Below are 26,448 nucleotides of genomic sequence, written 5' to 3' on the forward strand. Positions count from 1 at the left end.
ATCACCTCCCCCTCCACACCCCAGTCCTCCAAATCACCTCCTCCTCCTTCACACACCCCAGCCCCCCGACAAGCCCCCCTATATCACCTCCCCCTCTACACGCACCCCAGCCCACCCAGATCACCAGGCCCGATTCCTCTGCAGAAGCCTCAAAGAAGTTTTTCTCTGTGCGGTCTCCATATGAGAGTGCCGTGACAGGGATTCTGTCCTATATCCTGTGGAGGACCACTGTCATCAGTGGTCCCTGAAACATACACTTGCCACCCAGACAATAATATCCAATTGGTAATTTCTCAATCACTTTCCTGCTATCAAAAGAAACTCACTCCTTGAACACTGGCTGAAGAGTACAGCCTCAAACCACAGGGAAAAGAATGGCATCTGACCTAATCCTACCCTAACCCGGCATCTGACCTAAGCCAGAAGGGAAGTGTGCACAGCCCATCACCCAGGCGAGTGCTCACGGAGCCCACCCTCGTGGAGGCTGCCCCCTCTTGTGTTAAACCTCTTCCCCAGCACACCCCCTGCCCGCCCCAGAGTCAGCTCCTTCCCTGCAGAGCCCGCCTTCTGCAGCCTCCTCTCTTTATCCAAACGAGTGCTGAGGGCACTTTCTACGCCATTTGTCCTAACAAGGAGGAGCAACTGAGCCTGCCTCGCCCGGGGTGCAGGGTCGTGCTGTGAAGGGGCGCTCCTCGCTGTCTAGTCAGGGGGGCCTTGCTGCCTGGGGAGGGGACAGCTGGGGGCGCAGCTGGCGGCAGGGCCTTCCCTCTGTGGACAGTAATGGGTTTCTTTGACTTCCAGACTCCCAGACACGGCTGTGAATTGAAAAGTGCTCCCAGGCCATGGGGTCAAAGAGAGTGGGCCTGAGGGCTCTAGAGGTCCCTTCATCACCGGATGCTGCCCTGCTGCCAGGCAAGTGCCCAGGGACAGGCCCTGCAGGCAGTCGTGCTGTGCCCCTGCCAGTGCTGGGAGCTGGGGGTCTCCGAGCCAATACATGCTAATTCGAGATCAGCCTCTGACCTTTCAGCTTTTCTCACCGCAGTTCTGAGAAAGAAATCTCAACTGAGAGAATTCCCCAGAGTTTTGGAGAAGGGTGTCGCATTGCTTTCGGAACCAGCCAGATCCCTTCCAATATATTCTATTCTTTAGAGAAAACAGTAAAATTGTGAACACAACAGGAACTCATTCCTTCCGGGGGCCGCTGTGGGGTGGGGCACTGAATGGTACACCCAGGTCCAGAAGCTACTTCCGGCAGGCAGGGCGCTTGGGAAGCCAGGGCCTGGGCGCCATGGACAGGGGTTCCTGTCGTCGGGAGGCAGAGGGGTCCAAGGGGCAGGGAGAACCGGGAAGCAGGCTCAGAGCCAGTCCCAGTGTGGGGCTAGAATTGTGATGGCAGCAGGCAGGGTCACTGAGCAGAGGCGGTGGAGGGGACAGAGCTGCCCCCTCACCACGAAGCAGCCATGGGGAACCACACACCCCTGCCGCCTTTAGGGGTTTCCAGGTCCACCCGCCGCCCTGCCCAGTGCCCCTGCTGGCTACAACGTGGAGTTTCGCCTTGCACCCTCGGTCAGCCTCCCCTCTGCCTTCCCAGGGGCTTCCCTCATGGAGGGCCCTGTCCTGGGCCTGCCATCCCCACCATCTAGGTCCTTCCACATCTGCCTGGTAACCTCCTCGAGGTCCTAGATCCACACTCCCCTCTACCTACCATCCCATCTTCTCTCCTATTTACCGAACATCCTGCGAGAGTGATCTACTCCTGCTCTCAAAGTGGGAGCAGCAGCAGGGCTGAGGCTTTTATACCCCCAACTTCAATACCCCAGTTACTGACTCAGGAGCCCTGGGGGTGGGCCCAGCCATTAGGATTTGATTATCAAATTCCCCAGGGGGGCACCCACTGGTGTCTGAAAACCAGAGCCACACCTGCGTTCCCCTGCGCACGTGCCGTCCACTCCTTTACCTGGCGTAGTCCAGCCCTGCCCTCCATCCCATCAAAGCTGCTCTGCCAAGGTCACCAGCAGCCCCTCCACGGTGCGCCACGTGGCCCTGGGTGTTAGCTTCTGGACAGCACCTGGCCCATTGCTTTCTTCCGGAACTGCTGGTTTTGGCAAATCCAGGCTCCTGGGAGCCCTCCCTAGTGCCCTGTAGCCTGTCGTGTATGGGGGTGCTTTTCTCCTGCCACCTGCAATGGTGTCATTCTGTGGGGCTCCCTCTCTCCCATTTCCCAGGCTCCAGTGACAGCGGCAGCTAACTCTGATCACTATGAACTACAGCTCCTGTCATCTGGTGGACACTCACCCAGAATTCAACCCACCACACCCAGACAGGTCACCACCCATGCACACTCATCTGAGACTCTTTATGGATGACCTTCCGTTTGGGGGATATGCTGTGCCTGTCCTTCTTCCCTCTGAGCCTTTGCACAGGCTGTTCCCTCTCTCAGGAGCCCTTCCAGCCCCACTCCCTGCACCTCACCTGCCTGATGCCCACCCAGCCTGACCTCCCAGACCCTCCATGGACCCCCAAATTGGGCCTGACATCATGACAGGTGCCTCACAGTGCACTGGGCTCCCCTCACAGTGCTGATGACAACTATTATCACAGCCAACTGTCTCCACTGATAACATTGATTTGAATTATTTTTATCATAAACGGAAAACTAAACAACATTGGGAAGGCAGAGGTCTCAGCTCAGCTTTATAAAAACATCTAAGAACACCTCCATTACTGCAAGTTCAGGAATGGGATTTCAGGGCCATGCCTAGCTCCTGACTAAAGGATTCTTCTCCACAGGCAGCTCCCACACATCTGCTTCTAGCACCCACAGTAAAAAGGGGGTCCTGGCCGGGGCTCAGGGGGCCACTGTCTGCAGCCTGTCTAGCTGCTCCAGGTGTTTCAGGGAGGCTGCTCGGGGACTGTCTGCTTGTGTGAGGATGTGCTGGGGGCTCACAGGCCAGCTGGAAACTGATCTGGCCCACCAGAAGCCACCCTGAAGGAGGTCCCTGTGGTATATATGACTCCCCAGGTGCGTGGCACCTTACAGCGTCTGAATGCGCTGTCCATATATGACTCCACAGGGCACAGGAAGTCGCATCTCTTCCTGTCCTAAGACCACCCTGCCTGCAATGGTGACCAGTCCTTGTGGGTGTGATTGTCAGAAGGGCTTGTGAGCTTATTCAGCCAACATGGAAACTGCTCCTCCACCCACAGAGGCTCCTCAGGGTCAGCGCTGCCTTGGTCACTGGTTGGGACAGGGACCAGCATTGCCACCTGGCTTGTGTGCACATGGGCTCTTGGGATCTCAAAGTGACAGGGACAGCATTGGGGGTGACATCAAAAGGTCTGAGCCCTGTGCTAGGGTGTCTTTACAGGAGTCAGCAAAGACAGCGAGCAGCCGGCCAGGCCTGATCTGATGCCCTGTACCAGTGCCTGGCCAGTGATCTGGGTAGAGATAACCGTCCGGGGCTCCACGGCTGCTGAGAAGCCCAAAGCGGGTGCAGTTCTGGGTGGGCCTGGATGCTTCTGGTCATGCTGTCGTCTGCTCTCCTCTGCTTGTTGCTTGGGCTCAGAATTGGCTTCAGCCCCTACCCCCGCCCCTCCCTGGTGAATCTCCAAGTCTCCCCTGCCCACGCCCTCTGCTCCAACTCACTGCTGTGTTCCCCAGCCATGCCCCAGTCCCCGAGGCCTCCAGGACCTCCCTGACCGCCTGTCACAGGAGTTCTCTGCATTTCCTAAATTGGACTGTTGGCCTCTCTAGCAGGATTGGGGAAATGTTCACGGATGATATCCTAAAATATGTTTTCCAGTCGCTTGCTTTCTCTGCCTGTATTTCAGGGACACCAGTGAGCTGTCGATTTGGTCTATTTACATAACCCCATATTCCTTGGAGGGTGGGTCCCTGGAGGACCTCTTGCACTATGGGCCACGTGACTTTTCCAGATGTCCCCATCTCTCTGTCCTGGCTAGCAGCATTCCACACTGAGTCATGACAACAACGATGAGGAGGAGGAAACAATACCCAAAAGGGTGACTGACTTTTGCTGAATTTAGAACTTACCATGTTCCAAGTCCTGTTGGCTCCATTACAGACAACATCCCATTTCGTCCCATGACCTTGGTACTGTTATGATCCCCATTTTACAGATGAGGAAACTGAGGCTCCATGAACATACTGCCTGTCACATGTCAGGCACCATGAGGCTGCAGGAATGCCTGGCATGCCCAGCTCAGAGAAGGCCGGAAGGACCTGGCGGCTGAGGCGCTCCCCTGGCCTGAAGCTTCTTGGCCTCAGACAGGACCAGGGACCCAGGGCTGCTTTCTCCCCACCCCAGAGGGAGGTGACAGCAGTGTGTGATCAAGACAGGCTGGGGCGCCCTGGGTACTCGGTCCATGAACCCAGCTCTGCTCCTGGGGGTTCTCCCGGTCCTTCTGCCCAGATCCCAGACCACCCACCAGCACGAAGCTCTGCACCTGGGCTGTTACTTGTGGCTGCAGAAACGGAACTGGGGAGCTAAGGGGAAAAGCACCGACACTGGGTGCCCCAGGCCCAGGCTGGCATTTCTGAGCCTGTGGCCTCATCTACAGCACAGGGCTAATAAGACCAACATCCCACAGGTTTGCTGAAAGGCTTCAAGAGAGATGAATGCATCCAGGGGCCTCAGCACAGGGCGCTCATGAGTGTTCACTCCACAGCCAGCTCGTACCTGGCGTGGTGTGAGGTGCCTTCCGAGGGCAGGCCGGGACGGTGTCCTTAGCATTCCCATGGGAACTGGCCTTGTCTGGGGGCCCCGGGCCTCACCTGGCTGGCAGGGGGCTGGCCCACCACCGCCTCGTACGGAGGTGGGAGCTCAGCAGGATAGAGCAGGCCGGGGCTGTTGATGGCCACGTCATACAAAGTGCTGAATGGAGATGGAGCAAAGTCCAGGTGGAGGCCCCTGAAAAGAGAGAATCATCACATCGTCATTGCCCGAAGAAGGAGGCGGAAGTGCTGACAGCTCTCAAAGCATTAGAAGGGCTTCACCTCTTCTAATACTTCCCATCATTGTGAAATAAAAGCTTCAGTCACTGGGCGATTTGCACTTTTGTTTTTTTTTCTGGAACAACATCAACATTTTCAATAAACTCTACCGACCTGTCCATTAAAATTCAAATAATCATACAGCTGATTACATCTTTCATTAAACTGTACATGTTACACGAATGACTGCAACGCGACCGCAGCTTTGCATGTCATGAGAACTTAAGGCCTCAACACCTGTCTGCCTCCGGTTTCTTTCGGGTTGCGTTGCAAAGGTGCCACGGGGAATGTTCTATGTCTAAGACCCTCTCCTTCCACTGCCCCTCCTCTGTTCTCACCACCATGCCTGCAGGACCACTGCAACTCCCACCTCCCAGACACTGCTGCCGATCTCAGTGGTTTCGAGATGGGGGCAGCCGCGGGAGACCAACCTCTGGGCTTCAGCGGACGGTGTGCAGGTGTACTCTGGGGGGTAATAGGGTGGAGGCGGGAGTGGGGGGATGAACTCGTCGAAATCCAGGGTCTGGTGGAGAACGGTTCCGTGAGGAGTCACGCAGGTGGGGTTGGCAGGATGTGACCTCTGCGGAAGGAACTGGAAAACAGAGACAACCACAGAGTTATCTGGGACATCTTGTGTGGCTTGTGTCTCATTAAGCTAATTATACATGAGCTTTAATGATCAGTTTGGAATGCCTGTAATTTCAACTGTCAAGCCATGACTGCTAAGCACACACTTTAAAACGAAGGCGCCAGGAGGAACGCCTCGCCTCAGAAGTCTCAAAACGCTTTGTTGCCCACGCTGTTATATAGAATACCTCTTTTTAAATAAAACATATGGTCTGGGAAGTCTTTCATGCCGTCCCTACCACTCCACCTGGCCCCTCTGATGACAGCACTCAAAGACTGCAGAACGGAAGGCTGTCTGACGTCCGTGGTTTAAGACGGCACTTCAGCTGGGTGTGGTGGCTCATGCCTGTAATCCCAGCACTTTGTGAGGCTGAGGCGGGTGGATCACCTGTGGTCAGGAGTTCGAGACCAGCTTGGCCAACATGGCGAAAACCCGTCTCTACTAAAAATACAAAAAATTAGCTGGGCATAGTGGTGCATGCCTGTAATCCCAGCTACTTGGGAGGCTGGGGCAGGAGAATTGCTTGAACCTGGGAGGCAGAGGTGGCAGTGAGCCAAGATTGTGCCATTGTACTCCAGCCTGGGCAACAGAGTGAGACTCTGTCTGAAAAAACAAACAAATAAACAAAGACGGCATTTCTTGAGTGTGTTCATGAGAAAACACTAGACCCTCCCCTCAAAATGTCCCCACCCCACCCCAGAATTCCTGTGGTGAATCTGTGGGAAATGCCACATTCTCCCTTCTTGGAGTCCTGCATTGTGCATTCGTGTGTTAAAGGCTCTGAGAAGGGCTGTGCTGAAACACTTATTTAGCTGTTTAACGCTTTAACCCTGCATTTCTCAAATATTTCATAATGGGCCCCTTTGGACACATAGTATCTATTAATATTTTGCAGTTCTCAGGATTTGACACAGTTTGTAAAACACCGCTCTGAGGAAAGAGAGACAACTTCATGAGTTCCAGAACATTCTATTGGCCAACCTTGAACACTGAGATGCTGCTTTAATAGTGAGGTGAAATCACTTTAACAAAAATGAAACCTGTTTCTGCCTAGTTTTCCATTTCTGAAGGACTAACCAGCAGCCAACTGCTTTTCTTTCCACCTTCACATCTCTGCTACCCAGAGGTCACCTGTGGTGTGAGATGCCTGGGACATTGCTCCGGCTCCAGTCAATGCCGCCCTGTGGGGCTCTACCCGGCAAAAAGATCCATGCTGCAAAAGCTCTGGGCGCAGGGCAGGTGAGGTAAGGAGAGGAAGGGTGAGTGTGTGTGTGTGTGTGTGTGTCTGTATGTGTCTGTGTGTTGTGTATGTGTGTATGTTTGTGTGTGTGCATGTGTATGTGTGTGTGCATGTGCATGTTATGTGTGTCTGTGTGTCTGTGTATATATGTGTGTGTGTTTGTATGTATATGTTATGTGCATGTGTGTATGTGCATGTGTATATGTGTATGTATGTGTATGTGCACGTAGATGTGTGTGTGTCTCTGTGTGTATGTGTATGTGTGTGTATGCATGTGTGTGTGTGTGTGTGTGTTGAGGGGAAGACAGGGACCCAGAATCACCCTACACAAGCAAGGACAGCTCCATTAGAAAACAGTGAGGTCTCCAAGCACTGTGTGGGGACTGCGGTCCCCAAAGCATTCATGAAGAAGGCATTCTGAACGGGTCTTGAAAGATTGGTGGGATTTCATCTAGTGGGCGCTCAGGGAGACACTCAACCCCCAGAACAGGTGAGCCAGGGAAGGATGTGTTTAAGAAAAGCAAATAGATAAGGCTCTGGAAGTCAATTCTTAATTCTGGGGCACTGGGGAGCCTGTAAGGGTTTTGGAGCTGGGGAGCAGGGGGACTGGAGCTGCGTGGTAGGAGGTGCCTTCTGGCAGCAAGCGTAGGGTGGGCTGGAGCTGACAGAAGCCAGGACGTGAAGCACTTTTGCACTAGTAGGGGTGAGGTGACGATTCTGAACGGGGTCAAGCGCTGTGAAATAAGCATGCTCTAGGTTGACGGAGAAAGGCTGGTGGCCGTGTCTAAAGGTCTAACACATCACAGGAAAATGGCTCCCGTGGGCCTCCTAACACACAGAGCACACTCCTCGCCTCTCTGGCTGGACCGACCCACGGCTGCGTGTGTTTAATTGTCCGAAACAGAGGCGAATCCTCGGCTGTGAGCAGGACGCCATGTGCGTCTGTCGTCCTCCGCCTTGGAGGCTGTCAGTCCTGATGCCTGCTGCACAGAGCTGAGAGGCAGGGCGAGGGCAAATGCCCTCAGGTCTAATCAGGAAATATTTTCAATTAGTCTCTATCAGAAATTAGAAAAAAATCAATGACATACTCAAGCAAAACTAATGACATGCAGACACCAAAACACTTTCCAGTTCAAGGCATCATTCCACCAGGAAGGAGAACAAGCATTTGAAGAGGGGCAGAGGTGCAAGGGACCCTCTCCGCAGGTGCAAGTGAGCACAGGCTGCCACACACTGGAGGCTATGTAAAGGTTAAAGGACGCGGCTGCATCTGCTCCGGGTCGCCTTTCTGCATCTGCTCCGGCCCCACCTTCCTGGACTCGTTCCCAGGGATCCTTTGACCTTGACTCCTCAGCCTCCCCAGCGAGAATCTTGCAAGTGGCGCTTGACGTCTCCCCTCTCTTCCCCACCACCAGTGTGTGTTTAATCAGGTCACGGTGTGTCTCGCGGCCCAGGGTGGCCAGCTTTGCCCTCCGCTATGCAGGGTTGGGCTGGAGGTCTACAGACTACGCTTCCCAGGCTACCTTGCCCGGGCTGCGGGCGGGCTCTGCCTGTAGGGGGCGCCAGAGGGTACCTGGCCGGCTTGCGGGGCGAGGGGGGAGCTGCGGGTTTCCTGCGCCCTCCCACTTCCTCCCTTCAGTTCCCCGGCTCTGCGGGCTGAGAGCTGCCCTCCGCAGTTATTCCTCTCTCCTTAACTTCAGCACCCTCTTCTGTTCCTTCAGCCTTCCACACCCAAGTAACCTGCTCCCCGTAACTGTGTTGAAATCCTAAGAGCAATTTCTTTTCCTGACCATCTGGGGCACATCTATTTTACCCACCTCTGTGCCCTCTCACAATCGCACACAGCGGGTACTCAGTAAACTTCTGCAGAGGAGACGGGCAGACGCCTCCTTGCGGGGCACCTCTGCTCAGCCCCTGTCCACCTCCTCCTCGCAGGAGCTTCTAACCTGTGTGCCTCTCTGCCTTGATTTTCTGTCTCTGTAATTTGGTCGCCATCCTGCTACCACAGCTGTTTTTAAATCAATCTGATGAGGTCACTGCAGTTGAAAAGATTTTAATGAGACCCTGGCTCACTGAACTCCATCTGGTTTCCAGCTTCCTAACCCAGCGCCCCCAAACTCCCCGCTCTTCGAACAAACCTGCTCTAATCCCTACTGTCAAACACGTATTGTTCCCCTCTTCCCAGCTCCCCACCTCCCTTTCACCTGGCGCCTCCCAGTCACCTTCAGGACCAGCGGAAATGCCTGTGACCCTGAAAAGCCAGTGGGTAGCCACCCCTCCCCCACCCCGCCCAAGCTCCAGGCTCTGCAGCCTCACCTGCATGTTGACTGCCAGGTATAAAGCTCAACTCTGCACCTGGAGGTGGAGGGCAAAAAAGGGGCTCCGAACAGTCCCTTCTTTCCCAGGTGGCTCTGCTTGCCCTGCTCTGTAACTGCCTCCTCTGATCCATGTGGTGACAAATGTACACCTGTGTCTGGTGCCCAGCTGGGGCTCACGCACCTGACGTGGGCATCACTAGTGCCCAGGGCTGTCCCCGCACAACAGGAGTGAGGATTTGAGACCCCGCTGGAGAAGAGCCCCTGCTCAGTCTGCTCCGGGGAGAGGGGATCCGAACTCAGGTGTGTGCTGTCCTTCCGGGTGCATGTGGAAGTGAAGGAGGATAAGAACTAAGGCTACCTGGCCTTGGGCAGCTTCCCAAAGCCCACTTAACACAGAGCCCCGAACAGTTCGGTCTATCCACACAGCCCAGAGTCTGGGATCTGAGGGACAGCGTGAAGAGGTCAACTTGCCTGGGACCGGGAGTCGGACCGCAAGTCAGTTGTCTCTGGGCCCTGCCTGGGCACTGAGGCCCCACAGGATGTGAGCACATTTCTGATCCTGTGAGTCTCAGTCCCCTTCCCTGAGAAGCACCATTGCTCACACAGACCCAGACAGCAGTGCTGTGTGGCCGAAAGGAAGGCTTGGATCATCAGTATGAGCTCATCCAGCCCATGCCTCCATCTCCTGCCATCGGGAACAAGGTAGGGCAGGGCAGGCGTCAGGGGTCTGTGTACAAGGGCCGGGGATTTCCAGAAACACCGTGGAGCTCTGAGCTGCCCATTCCTCTGGGTCCCAGCCAGGTCTGCTCACCTCCCTTTACATTTAGTGGTTTCCTGCCCAGCACCCACTCTCCCTGCTCCTTCCACCAATGTCCTCGCCACATCCTGGCTCCTGAAGGGAGCACACACCCCTCTGAGTTTTTCCAGAAAGACTCAGAATTACAGGGAAGGGTCCTCTCCCTCTGCCTTCCTTAGACTTGGTAGAAACAGCAGGCTTGTTACTACCAAAGTTTGCTGAATCAACTTCCTCCTGGACAACCCTGCAGATGAGCTGGAGCTCCTGCTCTGTGCTCCGGACCCTGGGGAGAGCCCGCCCTGTGGCTCCCTGGTCCTGCCGCCACCCCCAGGTAGGTTCCATGCCCACCCAGGGCTCCAGGGTGCCTTACTGCACAGGGTGAGGCCTGTGTTCATTACTACTGTAATTGCACAAGGAAATAGGAATGCAGATAGAAAGAGCTGCTCGTTCTGTGAAAACCAAGTTGAATGCTTTGGAAAGACTGGATAAAGGAGGGCAGCCAAGCAGAAACCACTGCCAAGTCAAGTCCAGGCAAGGAAGGTCTAAGAGCAGAGAAGAATCATAAAAATCTAGGGAAGGTCTGTTTCCCCTGGCTGGCTTCCCCTGGCTGGCTCCACTTTAGAGGAACTGAATCTGAAAATCATTGATGGTGTGATTTCCATGAACTTTCTGCAAGAAATACACCCAGACAGGACAACAGACCCATAACCAAAGGGATGACCACGGCCCCAAATGAGATGACTGTGGAGAGGTGCTCATTAGCATATTTAACATCAAAGAAAAACGATGGTGTGTCCACATCATTTTTATGATTGTCTGCATTAGCTGTTTGGATGAAGTAGCCGCCTGTTGTTTCTGGTCTGATAGATAAGTAGCACCTACTGTCCAGAGACAATTCTGTGGAGCCCAGGCCTCAAGGACCTCAAGGTCACTGTGGGTCCCTGGAGCGCCGTCTCCAGCAGGTGCAGCCAATGCTGGGGTGAGGCAGAGAGAAGATACTGGTGAACTTGGTGATGCTGTGGCTCCCATGGGGTGGTGTCGTGTCCCTGACCAGCCAGCACCGCTTAACCAGCTCCATGGGCAAACCCACAGTTACCACGCTATGGAAGGCACAGTGCCCCCTCTGCACTGTCTAAAGGAGGTCAACTCTGTAGGGAGGGCGGACAGCTACCTAAATGACAATAATGAAAGATGAAATTAACAAGCGCATGCCTAATGGAGATACATGTCATAGTAGATGATATTCCTGAGGCTGCAGCAGCTGGCAAGGAAGTAAGTGAAGAAGAAAACAATGTAACAGAAAAGTGGAAGAATGAGATAACATCTAAAAACAAAAAAAATGACATTACAGACACTTAACTGATCAAAAACCTTTTCCACTAAATGATGTCAATCAACCGCATTGTATCATCAGAATGTCTTTTGCCACGATTTCCACAGATATTAGAGTAGCTCAGCTTCATCAGTTTTGACAACAGGCAGAACGCTTTGCTTCTCATGGATACAAGCATGCATTATGTTAGTTCCATCGGCAGTTAATGATCCCAAATTGCTGATCCACAGAAATAAGATGGGAGTTTCAGGTTCTTTGGAGGACTTGTTCTTGCTATTCTTAGATTCCCACCAGGACTGGACACGTAGCAAGGCCCCTGAGATAATTGCTGACTAACTGAATGAATGAATGAGTGAGCAAAGAAGTGAACAGATCAGTAAACACAAAGTCGGGACTCTTCCTGAAAAACGGTTATGGCTGGAATTTTGATCAATTGTGTAAGTTGTCAGCACATCAATCACAGTAGAAATCACAGCCTGGGTCCGTCCTTCTAACATGGAGGAGCAGGGAGAGGGGCTGGGGAAGTGGGGCTGAGACCTGCACAGTGGAGCAGAGTTGCCAGGCTGCAGGGCTGTCTCAGGGGCAAATTGGGAAGAGGTGCTCCTTCCTGCAGGAGGCCAGGGCATGGCTGTCATCCCCTCAGCCCAGCACCCCTCTGTAGGGCGCTGCACAACAGGGCACCAGAGAAGGGCTGTGGGGGCTGGAGCTGTGGCTGGGGGGGCTTCCCACAGGTTCTTTCTGAGAAAAGAAATTAGTTGATTGGGAAAGGGTGGCCGAAGGGCTTATACACACTTGCCCACAGTGACCTTCCTCCTTAATTATGCTCTCTTTATAAATTAGTGCTTCTCACTTTGAAGGTGTCAGACACAAATAAACACCAGAAATGAAGAGTTAGTACAACAAAAGCCACAACTGAATGCAAGAAATGAAAACCCGCTCAGAACAAAGAGGCCAACATAGAGGAAGGTAAAGAACACAGAAACAGCAGCGAGCAGTAAAGCTTCTATAAGGTTAAATCTAAAGGGGTCATGAAGATGTGAAGGGATGCTGTGATTTAAGGGCTAAGGATGAGTGACATAGACAGGACATCCCAAAGAGCTTACACTCTAACACATTCCACCTGGAACTAAATGGCTTAAACCACTGCAGGAAAACCCAGAAGCTGGCCATGGTGTGGGAGGAGGAGGGAAGTGACACACTCCAAAGAAACGACAGGGTAAGAAGAAAGTCATGCTGAGGAAAGCACAAAACACCAAGGCACACAGATGCCAAGAGACGCCTTCTTCTCTGGGACTAGTGGTTGCCTGGTTAATGAATAAGAAAGTTATTTAAAGTGGGGAGTTTCACACACACATACACATGCAAACATAATACATACATACTGAACCCATTTTACTTTAACTTAAATCCTGTATATGTGGACAAATTCATAGAAAGACACAAACTACCAAAACAGACTTGAGAAGAATAGAAAATGTGACAAGAGATTGAATTAGTAATAATACAACTATCCACAAGGAAAAGTGCAGGCTCAGATGGCTTCACTGGTGAACTCTATCAAATATTTAAAGAAGGGCCACGCATGGTGGCTCATGCCTATCATCCAAGCACTTGGGGAGCCCAAGGAGAGAGGGTCACTTGAGCCTACGAGTTCGAGACCAGCCTGGGCATCCTAGAGGGACCCCCGTCTTTACAAAAAAATTAAAAAATTAGCTGGGCATGGTGACGTGTGCCTGTAGTCTCAGCTACTTGGGAGGCTGAAGTGGGAGGACTGCTTGAGCCCAGGAGGTAGAGGCTGCAGTGAACCATGATTGCACCCCTGCACTCCAGCTGGGGGGACAGAGTGAGACCTTGTCTCAGAAACAAACAAACAAACAAACAAAAAACATTTAGCTGGGTGTAGTGGCTCACACCTGTTATCCCAGCACTTTGGGAGGCTGAGGCAGGTGGACCACCTGAGTTCAGGAGTCCAAGACCAGCCTGCCCAACAAGGTGAAACCCCATCTCTACTAAAAATACAAAAAAAAAAAAAAATTAGCCGGATGTGGTGGCACATACCTGTAATCCCAGCTACTAAGGAGGCTGAGGCAGGAGAATCACTTGAACGTGGGAGGTGGAGGATGCAGTGAGCTGAGATCGAGCCACTGTACTCTAGTTTGGGTGACAGAGTGAGACTCCATCTCAAAAAAAAAAATTTAATGAATAATTAATACCAATTCTTCAAAACAATCTTCCAAAAATAGAAGAGGAAGAAACACTTCCCAACTCTTCTATTAATATAAAAAGGATTACATATCATGACCAAGTGGAATTTATCTTGTGAATGCAAGGTTGGCTTAATATCAGAAAAATCAATCTGTGTAATTCAACATATTAAGACAACAGAGGACAAAAACCTCATGGTCATCTCAATAGATGCAGAAAAAGCATTTGACAAAATCTAACTTTCTTTTTGATAAAAAAAAAAAAAGACCCATCAAACTAGGAATAGAAGGGAACTTCCTGAATCTGATCAACAGCATCTATGAAAAACCCACAGCTAACATACTACTTAATGGTGAAAGACTGGATGCTTCCCCTAGATACAAGCTGAGAAAGCCCACTCTCACCACTTCTATTCAACATTGTAGTGGAGGTTCCAGCCAGGGCAATTAGGCAAGAAGACAAAATAAAAGACATCCAGAGTGAAGTAAACTGATTTCTATTTGCAGGTGACATGATTTTGCATACAGAAAGAATCCAGAGAAAAACCCAACAACAATAAAGCTCAAAATGAGTTCAGCATGGTTTCAGGATATGAGATCAATATAAAAAATCATTTGTACTTCTATATATTAGCAATGAATGATCTGAAAATTTAATTAAGATAGTAATTCCATTTATGATGGCATCAAGAAGAATAAGATACTCAGGAATAAATTTAACAAAAAAGCAAAAGTTGCACACTGAAAACTGCAAATATAACTGAAAGAAATTAAAGAACATCTAAATGAATGGAAGGGTACCTCATGTCCATAGGCTGGAGGACTTACTATTGTTAAGATGACAATATTCCTGAAACTGATCCACAGATTAACCACAATCCTTATCAAAATACCAGCTGGATTGTTTGCAGAAGTTGACAAACTCATCCTAAAGTTCATATGAAATGAAAGGGCACAGAATATCCAAAACAATGTTCAAAAACTACAAATCTGGAGGGCTCACACGTCCAAATGTCAAAACTTACTATGAAGCTACAGCAATTGAAACTATGTGGCACTGGCATCAGGACAGACATAAGTCAAGGGAATAGAATTGAGAGTCCAGAAATAAACACGTATATCTATGGTCAATTGATTCTGACTAATGCTACCAAGACCATTCAATGGGGAAAGATTCATTTTTTCAACAAATGGTGTTGGAAACAGAACAAAGCTGGACCCCTACCTCACACAGTGTATAACAATGAACTCAAAATGGCCTAAAGACCTACGTGTAGGCCGGGTGTGGTGGCTCACGCCTGTAATCCCAGCACTTTGGGAGGCTAAGGTGGGCTGATCACAAGGTCAGGAGTTTGAGACCAGCCTGGCCAACGTGGTGAAACCCCGTCTCTACTAAAAATACAAAAATTAGCTGGGGTGGTGGCACATGCCTGTAATCTCTGCTACTCGGGAGGCTGAGGCAGGAGAATTGCTTGAACCTGGGAGGCGGAGGTTGTGGTGAGCCGAGATCACACCACTGCACTCCAGCCTGAGTGACAGAGCAAGACTCCGTCTCAGGGGAAAAAAAAAAAAAAACCTGAAGTGTAAGAGCTAACAGTAAAACTATAAAGCTCTTAGGCATTGCTTTCTTAGATGTGACACCAGAAGCACAAACAACTAAAGAAAAAAACAGAGAAATTGAACTTCATCCAAACTGAAACTTTTGTGCTTCAAGTGAAAAGATAACCCACAGGGTGGGAGAGAAATGTACAAATTATATATCTGATAAGGGGGTTGTGCCTGAAATACAGAAATAACTTTTACAACTCAGTAATAAAAAGACAAATAACCCAATTTTAAAAATAGGCAAAAGGTCTGAAAAACATTTCTGTAGGGAAAATATACAAATAGCCACCGTGCATGAAAGTATGTTCACCATCATTAATTATCAGGGAAATGCAACTCCAAACCACAAGGAAATACCACTTCACCACCACTAAGATGGTTATAATTAAAAGAAAGATCCTAAATGTTGGAGTGGATGTGAAGAAACTGGAACCCTCATGGTCTCACGGTAGGAATGTAAAATGGGACAGCTGCTTTGGAAAACCATCTTGCAGTTCCTCAAAAATAGAATCATCCTTATGACCCAGCAATTCCCCTCCAAGGTATACACCCAAGATAAATTAAAACATATGTCAGCACAAAAACTTGTACAAGGATGTTCATAACAGCATCATTAATAACAGCCAAGAAGGCAAACAGCCCATTTGAACATCAACTGATGAACAAGCAAAATGTAGTATAGTGATTCAACGGGATATACTGTTGGGCCGTAAAAAAAATGAAATGTTGGTACATGTAGAAACATGAATGAGCCTTGAAAACATCATGCTAAATGAAAGAAGCCAGGCACAAACGGCCACAAATTGTATCATTCAATTTATATGGAAGGTGCAGAACAGGCAAATCCATGGATACAGAAAGTAGATTAGTGGTTTCCTAGGGCTGAGGGCTGGGAAGGAAATAGGGTGACTGCTAAAGGCTATAGGGTCTCTCTTGGGGATTAAAAAAATGTTCTAAAATGGATTGTGGTGAAGGTTGTACAACTCTGTGAATATATTAAAACCGCTGAATTTTAAATGGGGGAATTGTATGATAGGAGAATTGTATGTCAAGACAGCTGTTACCCAATCCCCCATCTCACAGATCCCTGGTAAAAGAAAAAAACATTTATACAGTGTCCCTCTGAATCCACAAGGAATTGCTTCGACAACCTCCTCTGCCACTGGATACTCAAATCAGTGGAGGGTGACGTCTTTTATATAAAATAGTGTTGTATTTGGACATAACCTACACACATCCTCCTGTATACTTTGAATCATCTCTAGAATACTTCTAACACCTAATACATTATAAATGCTATGGAAATAGTTGTTATACTGTATTGTTTTTTATTTATATTTTTGTTGTTGTTTTGTTATTTTTATTGTGTTTTTTCTTTGAATAGTGTCGATCTACGGTTGGCTTAATGGGGGCTGACTGTACATACATGGACTGACCTTTTTCTGCCTGAATAAAGCCTCTTCTGAGAGTCAGTCTGCTGTGTGGAGTGCCTCGTGGTCTTTCCTGCATAAGCTGCATCCAATCTAACAACCCTTTTCTGTGTTTTTAAAGTGGGGCTAGAGCTGAAAGGCACTTGTCAAGCAATGTGTATGTGGACTCCCTCTAGATTTTTTTTTTTTTTTTTTTTTTTTTTGAGTCTCAATCTTGCTCTGTCGCCCAGGCTGTAGTGCAATGGTGCAATTTTGGCTCACTGCAACCTCCGCCTCCCAGGTTCAAGTCAATTTCCTGCCTCAGCCTCCCGAGTAGCTGGGATTATCGGCATGTGCCACCATGCCCGGCTAATTTTTGTATTTTTAGTAGAGACGGGGTTTCACCATGTTGACCAGGCTGGTCTTGAACTCCTGACCTCAGGTGATCTGCCGGCCTCCCAAAGTGCTGGGATTACAAGCATGAGCCACCAGGCCCGACTCCTCTAGATTTTTATCAGCATTTATCACAACCGCCATAGTTGTCTCACTTGCATCTAATGGACAGCAATATATTCAGCAGCACCCTTTCACCGAACCTTTCCAAAGAACTCGACTGTGCTGTACCAGAAACAATTATCTTTCTGCACTCATAATTCATGGCTTTACATAGTACTAGAATATGTAATTATAACAAATATCACTGGCATAAAGTAGTTAGGAATAGCTACAACTGTCCCTTGGAAAGCTCATGGCCCAGCTTCCTGGAGCAGAAATGGCGCAGGGGTGAACTGCGGAAGCTACTGGTAGGGAATGGTTCGCACAGTCAGCCTGGCTCAAGCCTCCAGCCCACATGGCAAGAGCCGACCTCCATGTGGCCACCACGTTCCTTCAAATCCCATTCCCACAGATGAGCGGACTCATCCCGTCAGCAGCTCTGTGAGGACAGCAGGGCACACACTTCATCTTTAGAGCCGAGGAAACGGGGTCCCACAGGCAGTGATGTGCCCAAGATTGTGCCAGTCCCACAGGGCGCCATGGCCACCATCTGAATCAGGGAAGTGTGGATTCACCCATCACCAGCTCTCTTTTTCCTCGCCCATGACTCTGAAGCCCGGCAGCACAGCCGGGGTCTCATCAGGAGAGCAGAGCCTTGGGCTCCCGTGGTACCCGTCACAGAGTGGAAAGGATGTGCTGGCAGGAACCCCGGTATTTCTGCTTCCAAGCCAGGGGTGTGAGGCAAACTCACCCACAAAGTACTCAACGAGGAAACAACAGGGCTTCTGACGGCAGCCGCTGTCGCCGCAGCCTGCCTTTCCCTTGCACAGTATTTTCTGCTGGTAAAGAGCCTCAGCCACCGTGTCTGCAGACATTGCTGCGACGTCCCAGTGACAGACTGATATTCCCTGCACATTTCAAATCAAACATATCACACGTATTAGGGATCCCCAGGCATCCCATTCATTCCACTTCACAGGTGAGGAAACTGACGCACAGGTAGGTTCAGTGACACACCCAGAGTCACCTGCCTCGAATGCGGAAGAGGTGGGACTCAGACCCTGGCGCGCCTGGCCTGAGACGCACGGCTCGACGCCTGCTCGAGACGCACGGCTCCACGCCTGCTCATGCCTCACCCATCACAACTACAGAGCGGCTCTGCACACTGCTGTTATAATCGTATATGCTCTCATAAAGAGAATTCACTTTATTCTGATTTAGTTGGCAATTTTCATTTTAATGCATAAAAACCAGAAGAATGCAAACTTTTAGCATTTACATGCCTCTAGTTCTGTAAGTTTGGTCAAATTGATGTGATACTTACAGATCAATAGTAAAATCTGCTGAGGTGAGGAGAAGCCCCTGGTACTTAACCTTTCCTTTACAGAACACGTTGGAGAAAATTGCCAACATGAGGCCCCGATGAACAAGGGCGGAAGTTCATGGCTACCGAAGAACTGCTTAATTAGATACCTTTCAGAAAACTGCATCCTCCCAGAAAGGGCAGCCTGGCTCTGACAGCTGTGTGGATATACACCGGGAGGGAGAGACTCCCGTGGCATGCAATTAGGACCAATGAATTTTTAACGTCTTGGTAATGATGCTCTCTGGCCCTGTATCTTGATTAACTGATGTTGACTGCCACAGTGTGAATGACAAAGAAGAGCACATTAAAAAAACCCACTATAAGAACCAGCTGCCTTTTCTTGCATAAGATGCATAAAACATCGCGTGGGAAGCAGGGTAGGTCTCAAAGGGGCAAACTGAGAGACAGAGAGACAGAAAGAGAGGCAGAAAGACACACACAGAGACAGAGAGAGACAGACACACACACATACACACACACGTGCACGCACATGGATATTCCTACCCTTACCATGGAAAAACAATATTTTTTCATCAATTTCTCTTTGTTGTACTCAGTAGCATTCTGATCAGTAGGCTGTGTTCCATTCACATTGAAAGGGGAAGAGCGTTCATTATTTATGAGATGTGTATTGATAAATGTGTATTAATAACCCACATATTTTAATATGTGTTAGTGAACCACGCTCCAGGCCTCCTCGCTGCCCCTGTGAGTAGCAGGTCTTCCTGTGTACGACCCTGGGCAAAGGGTCAAATGATGGCCAGTGACTGGCTGCTGGAGTATGAGCTCAGGGTTCATTAGCAAATCAAAAATGCACAGGTTAGCAATTTTCCAATTGGAAAAGAACTGATCTTCTAACACCTCTAAACTTCCCAGATTAAAAGAGAATTATGAAGCCCAAGGAAGGCACCTTGCTTTGGAGGTGCTGGGTCCAGGGGATGTCCAGGGCTGCAGGAATTTCACTACATGACTCAAGGGCACATGCCAGGGGCCATCCTAGAGAACATGACAGTGGTAGAACCCTGTCAACATGGAGCTCCAACAACACCTAAAATAAATACATCAGCGGCGCCACGTGTGCAGATGCTTGGTCTTCCAGAGGGCAACACAAGGTGGCCTCCAGGTGCCATGCACTGTCAGGGGCCACTGTCCTCACCGCATCTGGCTGAAGCCAGAAGCGTCCACTCCTACACTGGTTTCAAACCGCGCAGAGGAGGAGGGGATTAGGCCACTCACCATCTGCAGGATGTCGGAGGAGACCATCTGCATACAGCACATGGCTGTGGCCAGCGCACACACGATAGTGGACAGGACGTTGAGGGCACACACGCTGAAGAGGAGATCCTGCGAGGAAAGGTGCAGGAGAATGTCAGCCTCATCCCGAAATCCCAGATAGCAGAATCCTTAGCTCTCCTGCCAGGGCCTAGAATTGGCGAGGTCGATGACCATCCACTTCACGGAGGTTTTGTTTTGTGTGTGTCTGTGTTTTCCTCATAATCAAAATTGGCCTTTCATAGAAACACATTCGTTTATTCCATTACAATGATGATCAAAGTATTCATAATACTCAACAATGTGTTTTACAATTTTGATAATTATTAGGTAGTCAGTAACATGTCTAAGAAAATCATAAGGTGGCCAACATTTAAGGACGTGGGCAATTTTTATCAATCACAACCTATAACTCAAGTGAAACTTTTTATCTTAATTGTATATTCACATGCAATTGTAAGAAATCCTACAGAGAGATCCTGGGTACCCTTTACTCGTTCTCCCTTAATGGTAACATCTGGCAAATCTGTAGTTCAATATCACAGCCAAATACTGACATTGGTATAGTCAGGATGCAGAACAGTCCCATCACCACATGGGTCCCCCCCAGTGTTGACATTTTATAGACACACTCACCTCCCTTTCCCTGCTCCCCATTTAACCCCCAGTTCCGATCCCCTGTCAATCACTAGTCTGTTCTCCATTTTTTATAATTTTGTCATTTCAAGAATGTTGCATAAGTGGATTGCACAGCATGTGACCTTTCAGAATTGGCTTTTTCCACTCAGCATAATTCCCTTTAGACTCATCCAGGTTGTTGCATGTAGCAGTAGTTGACTCCTTTTTATTGCTGAGTAGTATTCCACCGTATGGATGTAGCACATTGGTTTAATTCTCAACAACTGAAAAATACCTGGGATTTTGGTATTCCAGTTTTCCAGTTGTGGGCTATTACAAATAAAGCTGTTGTGAACCTTTGTTTATAGGTTTTTGTGTGAACATAAGTTTTTGTTTCTCCGAGATAAATATCCAAGAGTACAATTGCTGATTTGTACAGTACTTGCATGTTTAGTTTTATTTTAAAAACTGCAAAAATGCCTTCCAGAGTGGCTGAACAATTTTTAATTCCCACCACCAGTGTATGAGTGATTGGGTTTCTCTGCATGATTGCCCACATTTGGTGTCACTGTTTGTGTTTTAGCTATTCTCACAGGTGCATAATGATACTCCTTTATAAAAGGTTTTAATTTGCATTTCCCTGATGCTAATGATGTCAAACATCTTTTCATGTGCTTATTTGCCATCTAGAGATGCTCTTTGGTAAAATGTCTGTTCATGTCTTTTGCCCATTTTCTAATTGTAATGCTTACTTTTTTTGTGTGGTGTTGAGTTATGAGAGTTCTTTATGTATTCTAGGTACTAGTTCTTTGTCAGATAGGTGGTTTGCAAATATTTTCCCCCAGATTGTAGCTTGTCTTTTCATGTTTCATATAGAGTCTTAGTCAGCTCAGGCTGCTATTACAAAAATACCATCGACCAGGTGGCTCTAACAACAGTCACTTCTCACAGCCCTGAAGTCTGGAAGTCTGAGATCAGGGTGCCAGCCTGTTGGATTCTGGTAAGGGCCTGCTTCCTGGCTGAAGATGGATAATGTCTCACTGTGTCCTTGCTTAGTGAAAATAGGGCAGGGGGAGCTCTCTAGTGCCTCTTTTAAAAGCGTACTAACCCCATCACGTGGACTCTACCCTCATGACCTAACAACCTCCCAAAGGCCCTGCCTCCTATTAAATAATAACATATTGGGAATTAGAATTTCAACATATGAATTTTGGAAGGACACAAGCATTAAGTCCATTATATCTGAGTTTTTAAAGAACAAAAAATTTTAATGTTCTTGAGATCCAACTGATCAACTTTTGTTCCATACTTTTGGTGTCAAGTCTAAAACTTTGTCAAGCCCCAGATTGTGAACAGTTTCTCCCATTTTTTTCTAAAGGTTTTTATAGTTTCATAGTTTGCATTTAAGTCTATGCTCCATTTTTGTTTTGAGATAGGGTCTTGCTCTGTTGCCCAGGCTGGAGTGCAGTGGCACAGTCATGGCTCACTGCAGCCTCGACCTTCTGGGCTCAAGTGATCCTCCCACCTCAGCCTCCTCAGTAACTGAGACCACACGTGCATACCACTGTGCCCAGCTAATATCATCCATTTTATATTAAATTTTGAATAAGATGTGAGTTTTAGGTTGAGGTTCCTTTTTATGTTTTTAATTTCATTTTCCAAATGTTCATTGTTGGTACATAGAAATGTGATGATTTTTGTATGTCTTATGTGATATCTTGAGACTTTGCTGAAATTGATATCTTGGGACTTTGCTGAAATTATTAGTTCTCACAATTTTTTGAAGATGCCAGGGGATTTTCTATGTAGACAATCAGGCCATCTGCAAGTGTTTTATTGATTTCTTTCCATTTTATTACATTTTATTATTGTTGTTGTTCTTTTTTTTTGCCTTGTAGCTCTAGCTAGAACCTTGAGCATTATAAATAAAAATATAAGACGACTAAGATAATGAAAGCAGACATCTCCGTCTTGTGCTCTATCTTAGAGGGTAAACTTGATGGAGTTTTAACAGTCGAAGTGCAATATATCCTTCATTGAGAAGCTTACTCTCAAATCCATGCCAGAAATAGAATAAAAAAGATTTAAAAGGATAGTATGTCCTTCAATTAAATCTTTTCATATACAAGTGTACAAAATACTGTACACACTCAAAAAGCTATCAGAAAACATGAATCTTTCACCACAAAGGCTATGGCATTAATCAGATTAGTTTCAATTATCTAATCAAGGGGTTGGCAAGTGCTCAAGAGGAGATGAGGAATGCCGCCCTCACTGACACGCCCTGTGCGTGCACTAGGATGTGGGCACACAGAGTCTAGCAGCATCCTCAGGGCTTGTTCATGCATACATGAGCCCATGTGTTCCAATCTGTAACATCCTCTGGACAATTCCCTGTTCTCCTACAGACACCATTGCCCAATCCTCTTCCTCAGAACCTGCTCATCAGTTCTCAAGCCCACACTAACAGTAAAGAAGTGTGATTAGGATAATATCATGGAAGGTGGTTAACATACAGTGTTTAAACACTTTCGCAAGTTTATAGAACCCCGTGCACATGTGAAGGCAGAAAAATGAGTCCTGAACTTAAGAAGCATTAGGCAGAACCGGCCGGGCGTGGTGGCTCATGCCTGTAATCCCAGCACTTTGGGAGGCCAAGGTGGGCAGATCACGAGGTCAGGAGATCAAGACTATCCTGGCTAGCACGGTGAAACCCCATCTCTACTAAAAATACAAAAAATTAGTCAGGCGTGGTGGTGGGCACCTGTAGTCCCAGCTACTCGGGAGGCTGAGGCAGGAGAATGGCATGAGCCCGGGAGGCGGAGCTTGCAGTGAGCCAAGATTGCACCACTGCACTCCAGCCTGGGCAACAGAGTGAGACTCCGTCTAATAAAAAGAAAAAAAAAAAAGAAGCGTTAGGCAGAACCAAGGCAAGGCTCAGTTTAGGGCTAACTATTCCCCACTTCGGAGGTAAGGCCTATCCGAGTCCCTGAATGATGTGGGAACAGGCACTGTTCCTGTGTGAGCACCAGGCACTATTATCACTAATCCTTTCGGGCAGTTCTTTTCCCAGGCTCAGGTCGTTTCTTCATATGCACGTGCTAACCAGCATCCAACTGACAACTCCAGGCAGACCCTCTGAAGACCCCCCTGGTTCTCTCCTGGTGCAGCTCTGCCCTCGCTGGTGCTCTGTCCTGAGAACTCTCGTCTCCAGGCCTTGATCCCCCTCAGACTCTCAGCTCTCTAAGCCCACCCCAGGGAGTCTGCAGGGACCCTGCTGAGTTCCCTTTCCAGCACTGAACCTGGAAACTCTCTCAAGGCAGTAAGCTGGAGCAATCGTAGGGCTCACCTTGTTTATCACCCACCCCTCAGGGATCAGGGTCCTTCATTGCCTGATAGTGTCTTCCTACACTGTGTCCATTTTGGGGGGCTGTTTCAGGCAGGAGGTTAAATCCAGTGTCCTGCTACTCCATCTTGGCCAGAAGCTCTCAGTGGCTTTTTTGTTTGCGTTTTCTAGGTGTTTGTAGCAGGACTAGGCAGACCGCCTTAGGGATCCTGTGCATGTTACTATAAGCATCTCCACTGCCCTCCCTGCTCCTACAGCTGCTAGACATGCAGCAGGATGGGGGCTTAGTTGTGGCAAACAGCAGGCACAGGTGGGGCTGGAGGGAGGCTGAGGAGCCTAGATTGTATTTTGCAGGTGATGGAATGCCACCGAAGATGTGTGATGCTGGGAAAGAGGTCATACAACCTGTTTTTTTTTGTTGTTGTTGTTTGTGGTGGTGGTGGTGTTTTTTTTTTGAGATGGAGTCTCGCTCTGTCGCCCAGGCTGGAGTGCAGTAGCGTGATCTTGGCTCACTGCAACCTCCATCTCCCAGGTTCAAGTAATTCTCCTGCCTCAGCCTCCTGAGTAGCTGGGTCTACAGGCGCCCGCCACGCCTGGCTATTTTTTTTTTTTTTTTTTTTTTTTGTATTTTTAGTAGAGATGGGGTTTCACCATGTTGGCCAGGCTGGTGTTGAACTCCGACCTCAGGTGATCCACCCGCCTTGGCCTCCCAAAGTGCTGGGATTACAGGTGCAAGTCACCGTGCCCAGCCCATGCAATCTGTTTTCAGAATTGATTGAGAAAGACACCTTTGCAGGGAGGGCCTAACACAGAACTACAGATGGAGTAAACATCGGTTGAAGTGAGACTGGACACAGGGCAGTGACCTGTGAGGCAGTACCGGAGAGGAGTCAAGCAGAGCCCAGGAGAAGGCATGCAGATGCCGGTCTGAGGGCGACTCTGAAGTTCAGAACAAAAGGGTGTGGCTGTTTACTGGGGTAGGGGAGACGGGGATGAGTGTGCAGATATAGTAGAAAGATGTCTGGTGAGTGGAAACATGAGTCCCATGGCCTGCGCGTGGGCCAGGGATTGCGGGAGAGAAGCAGTCTTAACAAACACCTCAGCAGGCCGGGCGCAGTGGCTCACGCGAGGCGGGAGGATCACTTGAGGTCAGGAGTTCGAGAACAGTCTGACGAACATGGTGAAACCCCGTCTCCACTAAAAATACAAAAAATTTAGCCGGGAGTGGTGGCGCATGCCTGTAATCCCAGCTACTCAGGAGGCTGAGGCAGGAGAATCGGTTGAACCTGGGAGGGGGAGGTAGCCGTGAGCCAAGATCATGCCATTGTATTCCAGCCTGGGCAACAAAGTGAGACTCTGTCTGGAAGAAAAACAAACAAACAAAAAACACCTGAAGTGGTCTGGGACATGTGGAGGCTGAATTACCAGTGGGCCTGACCCACTGAGATGTTGGCAAATGGTTGGAAATTTGGGGCTGGGGCTGACGATGGAGATCAGAACTGGGGGTGTGGACCAGGAGTCATCCCTACAGAGTTCAAATGTGCCTTCACCTTGCAGATGTCCTTGCTGTATCTGCGGGCCCACGTGTGTCCTCAATCCCCTCTCCAGATCCATCAGACTTCAGGGGTCTGGGGGCCTCCGCAGGCTCCCTACAGAAGAGGGCATTTCTTTGATGAAATTACCATTCTCACCTTAAAGATACACCTCAGCATAGTTTTCCTCTAAGTGACATGAATTTTGTGCTGGATTCTAGATAACTGACAGATTTATCCATGTGTGCAGTAGCTGGCTGGGTGCCTTTTCTCTCCTGTGAGGAAGAGCTTCTAAGATGTCTTAAGGCTCAGCCAGAAGCTTTAGCACATTTTTGAGCAGGAAGTTGGACTCATTGTAGTCTTAAAACAATCCTGCTGGTGAATGAAGTCATAATTAGAACTCGAGTATATATTTTATGTATCTCAAGAGGGCAATTCAAAGTTATAACTAAAATAGCGACATCTTTTTTTTTTTGAGATGGAGTCTCGCTGTGTCGCCCAGGCTGGAATGCAGTGGGGCGATATCGGCTCACTGCAACTTCCGCCTCCGAAGTACAAGTGATTCTCCTGCCTCAGCCTCCGGAGTAGCTGGGATTACAGGCATACGCCACCACGCCCAGCGGATTTTTGAATTTTTAGTAGAGACGGGGTTTCACCATGTTGGCCAGGATGACCTCAGGTAATCCACCCGCCTTGGCCTCCCAAAGTGCTGGGATTATAGACGTGAGCCAGCGCTCCTGGCCAATAGTGACATCTCTTAATGTACCATTTCTAAAATATAAGCAATACCTTTGTCCTCAATCTAGAAATTTCAACTTTATTGACCACATAGTCCGCTGTCATTTAAATGAATGCCTTTCTAAAAATATTAATTTTGCATATGCTACGAAATGAAACTACTCACAGACAGAAACACCAACTCTGACCTCTGTTTTCATACGCATCATGAGGCAGCCTGCTTTACGTCTCATGAAAGGTATTCATTTGAAACATGCCAGACTGACTTTTCCCCTCCAGCTGTTTAAAGTCTTGGTGTTTTTCTAAGTAACCCCAAACCACCTGGTATTGTGTTTATGTGTTTCTTTAGAATTCTCCTTTGGCTTAAATGACTTTATCTCTGCTTTTTTTTTTTTTTTTTGAGATGGAGTCTCACTCTATCGCCCACGCTGGAGTACAGTGGCGTGATCTCGGTGCACTGCAATCTCCACCTCCTGGGTTCAAGTGATTCTCCTGCGTCAGCCTCCCAAGTAGCTGGACTACCCGCACACGCCA

The 26,448-nt window shown here is 48.7% G+C and overlaps 1 protein-coding gene across 2 annotated transcripts in view; it reads right to left on the minus strand.

Annotated features, from left to right (window-relative positions):
• The window catches only part of ENTREP2 (endosomal transmembrane epsin interactor 2), a 268,948-nt gene that overhangs the window by 17,113 nt on the left and 225,387 nt on the right, over window positions 1–26,448 (minus strand). For both annotated transcript variants that reach the window (XM_058428021.1, XM_032175903.2), the window contains 3 exons: window positions 19,645–19,752; window positions 5,446–5,606; window positions 4,796–4,931 (listed from right to left, as the gene is read on the minus strand). In XM_058428021.1, the coding sequence (XP_058284004.1) occupies window positions 4,796–4,931; window positions 5,446–5,606; window positions 19,645–19,752 (405 nt within the window). The remainder of the gene's footprint in view (window positions 1–4,795; window positions 4,932–5,445; window positions 5,607–19,644; window positions 19,753–26,448) is intronic.

Source organism: Hylobates moloch, unplaced genomic scaffold, assembly GCF_009828535.3.
Source record: "Hylobates moloch isolate HMO894 unplaced genomic scaffold, HMol_V3 SCAFFOLD_14, whole genome shotgun sequence".
NCBI lineage: Eukaryota > Metazoa > Chordata > Mammalia > Primates > Hylobatidae > Hylobates > Hylobates moloch.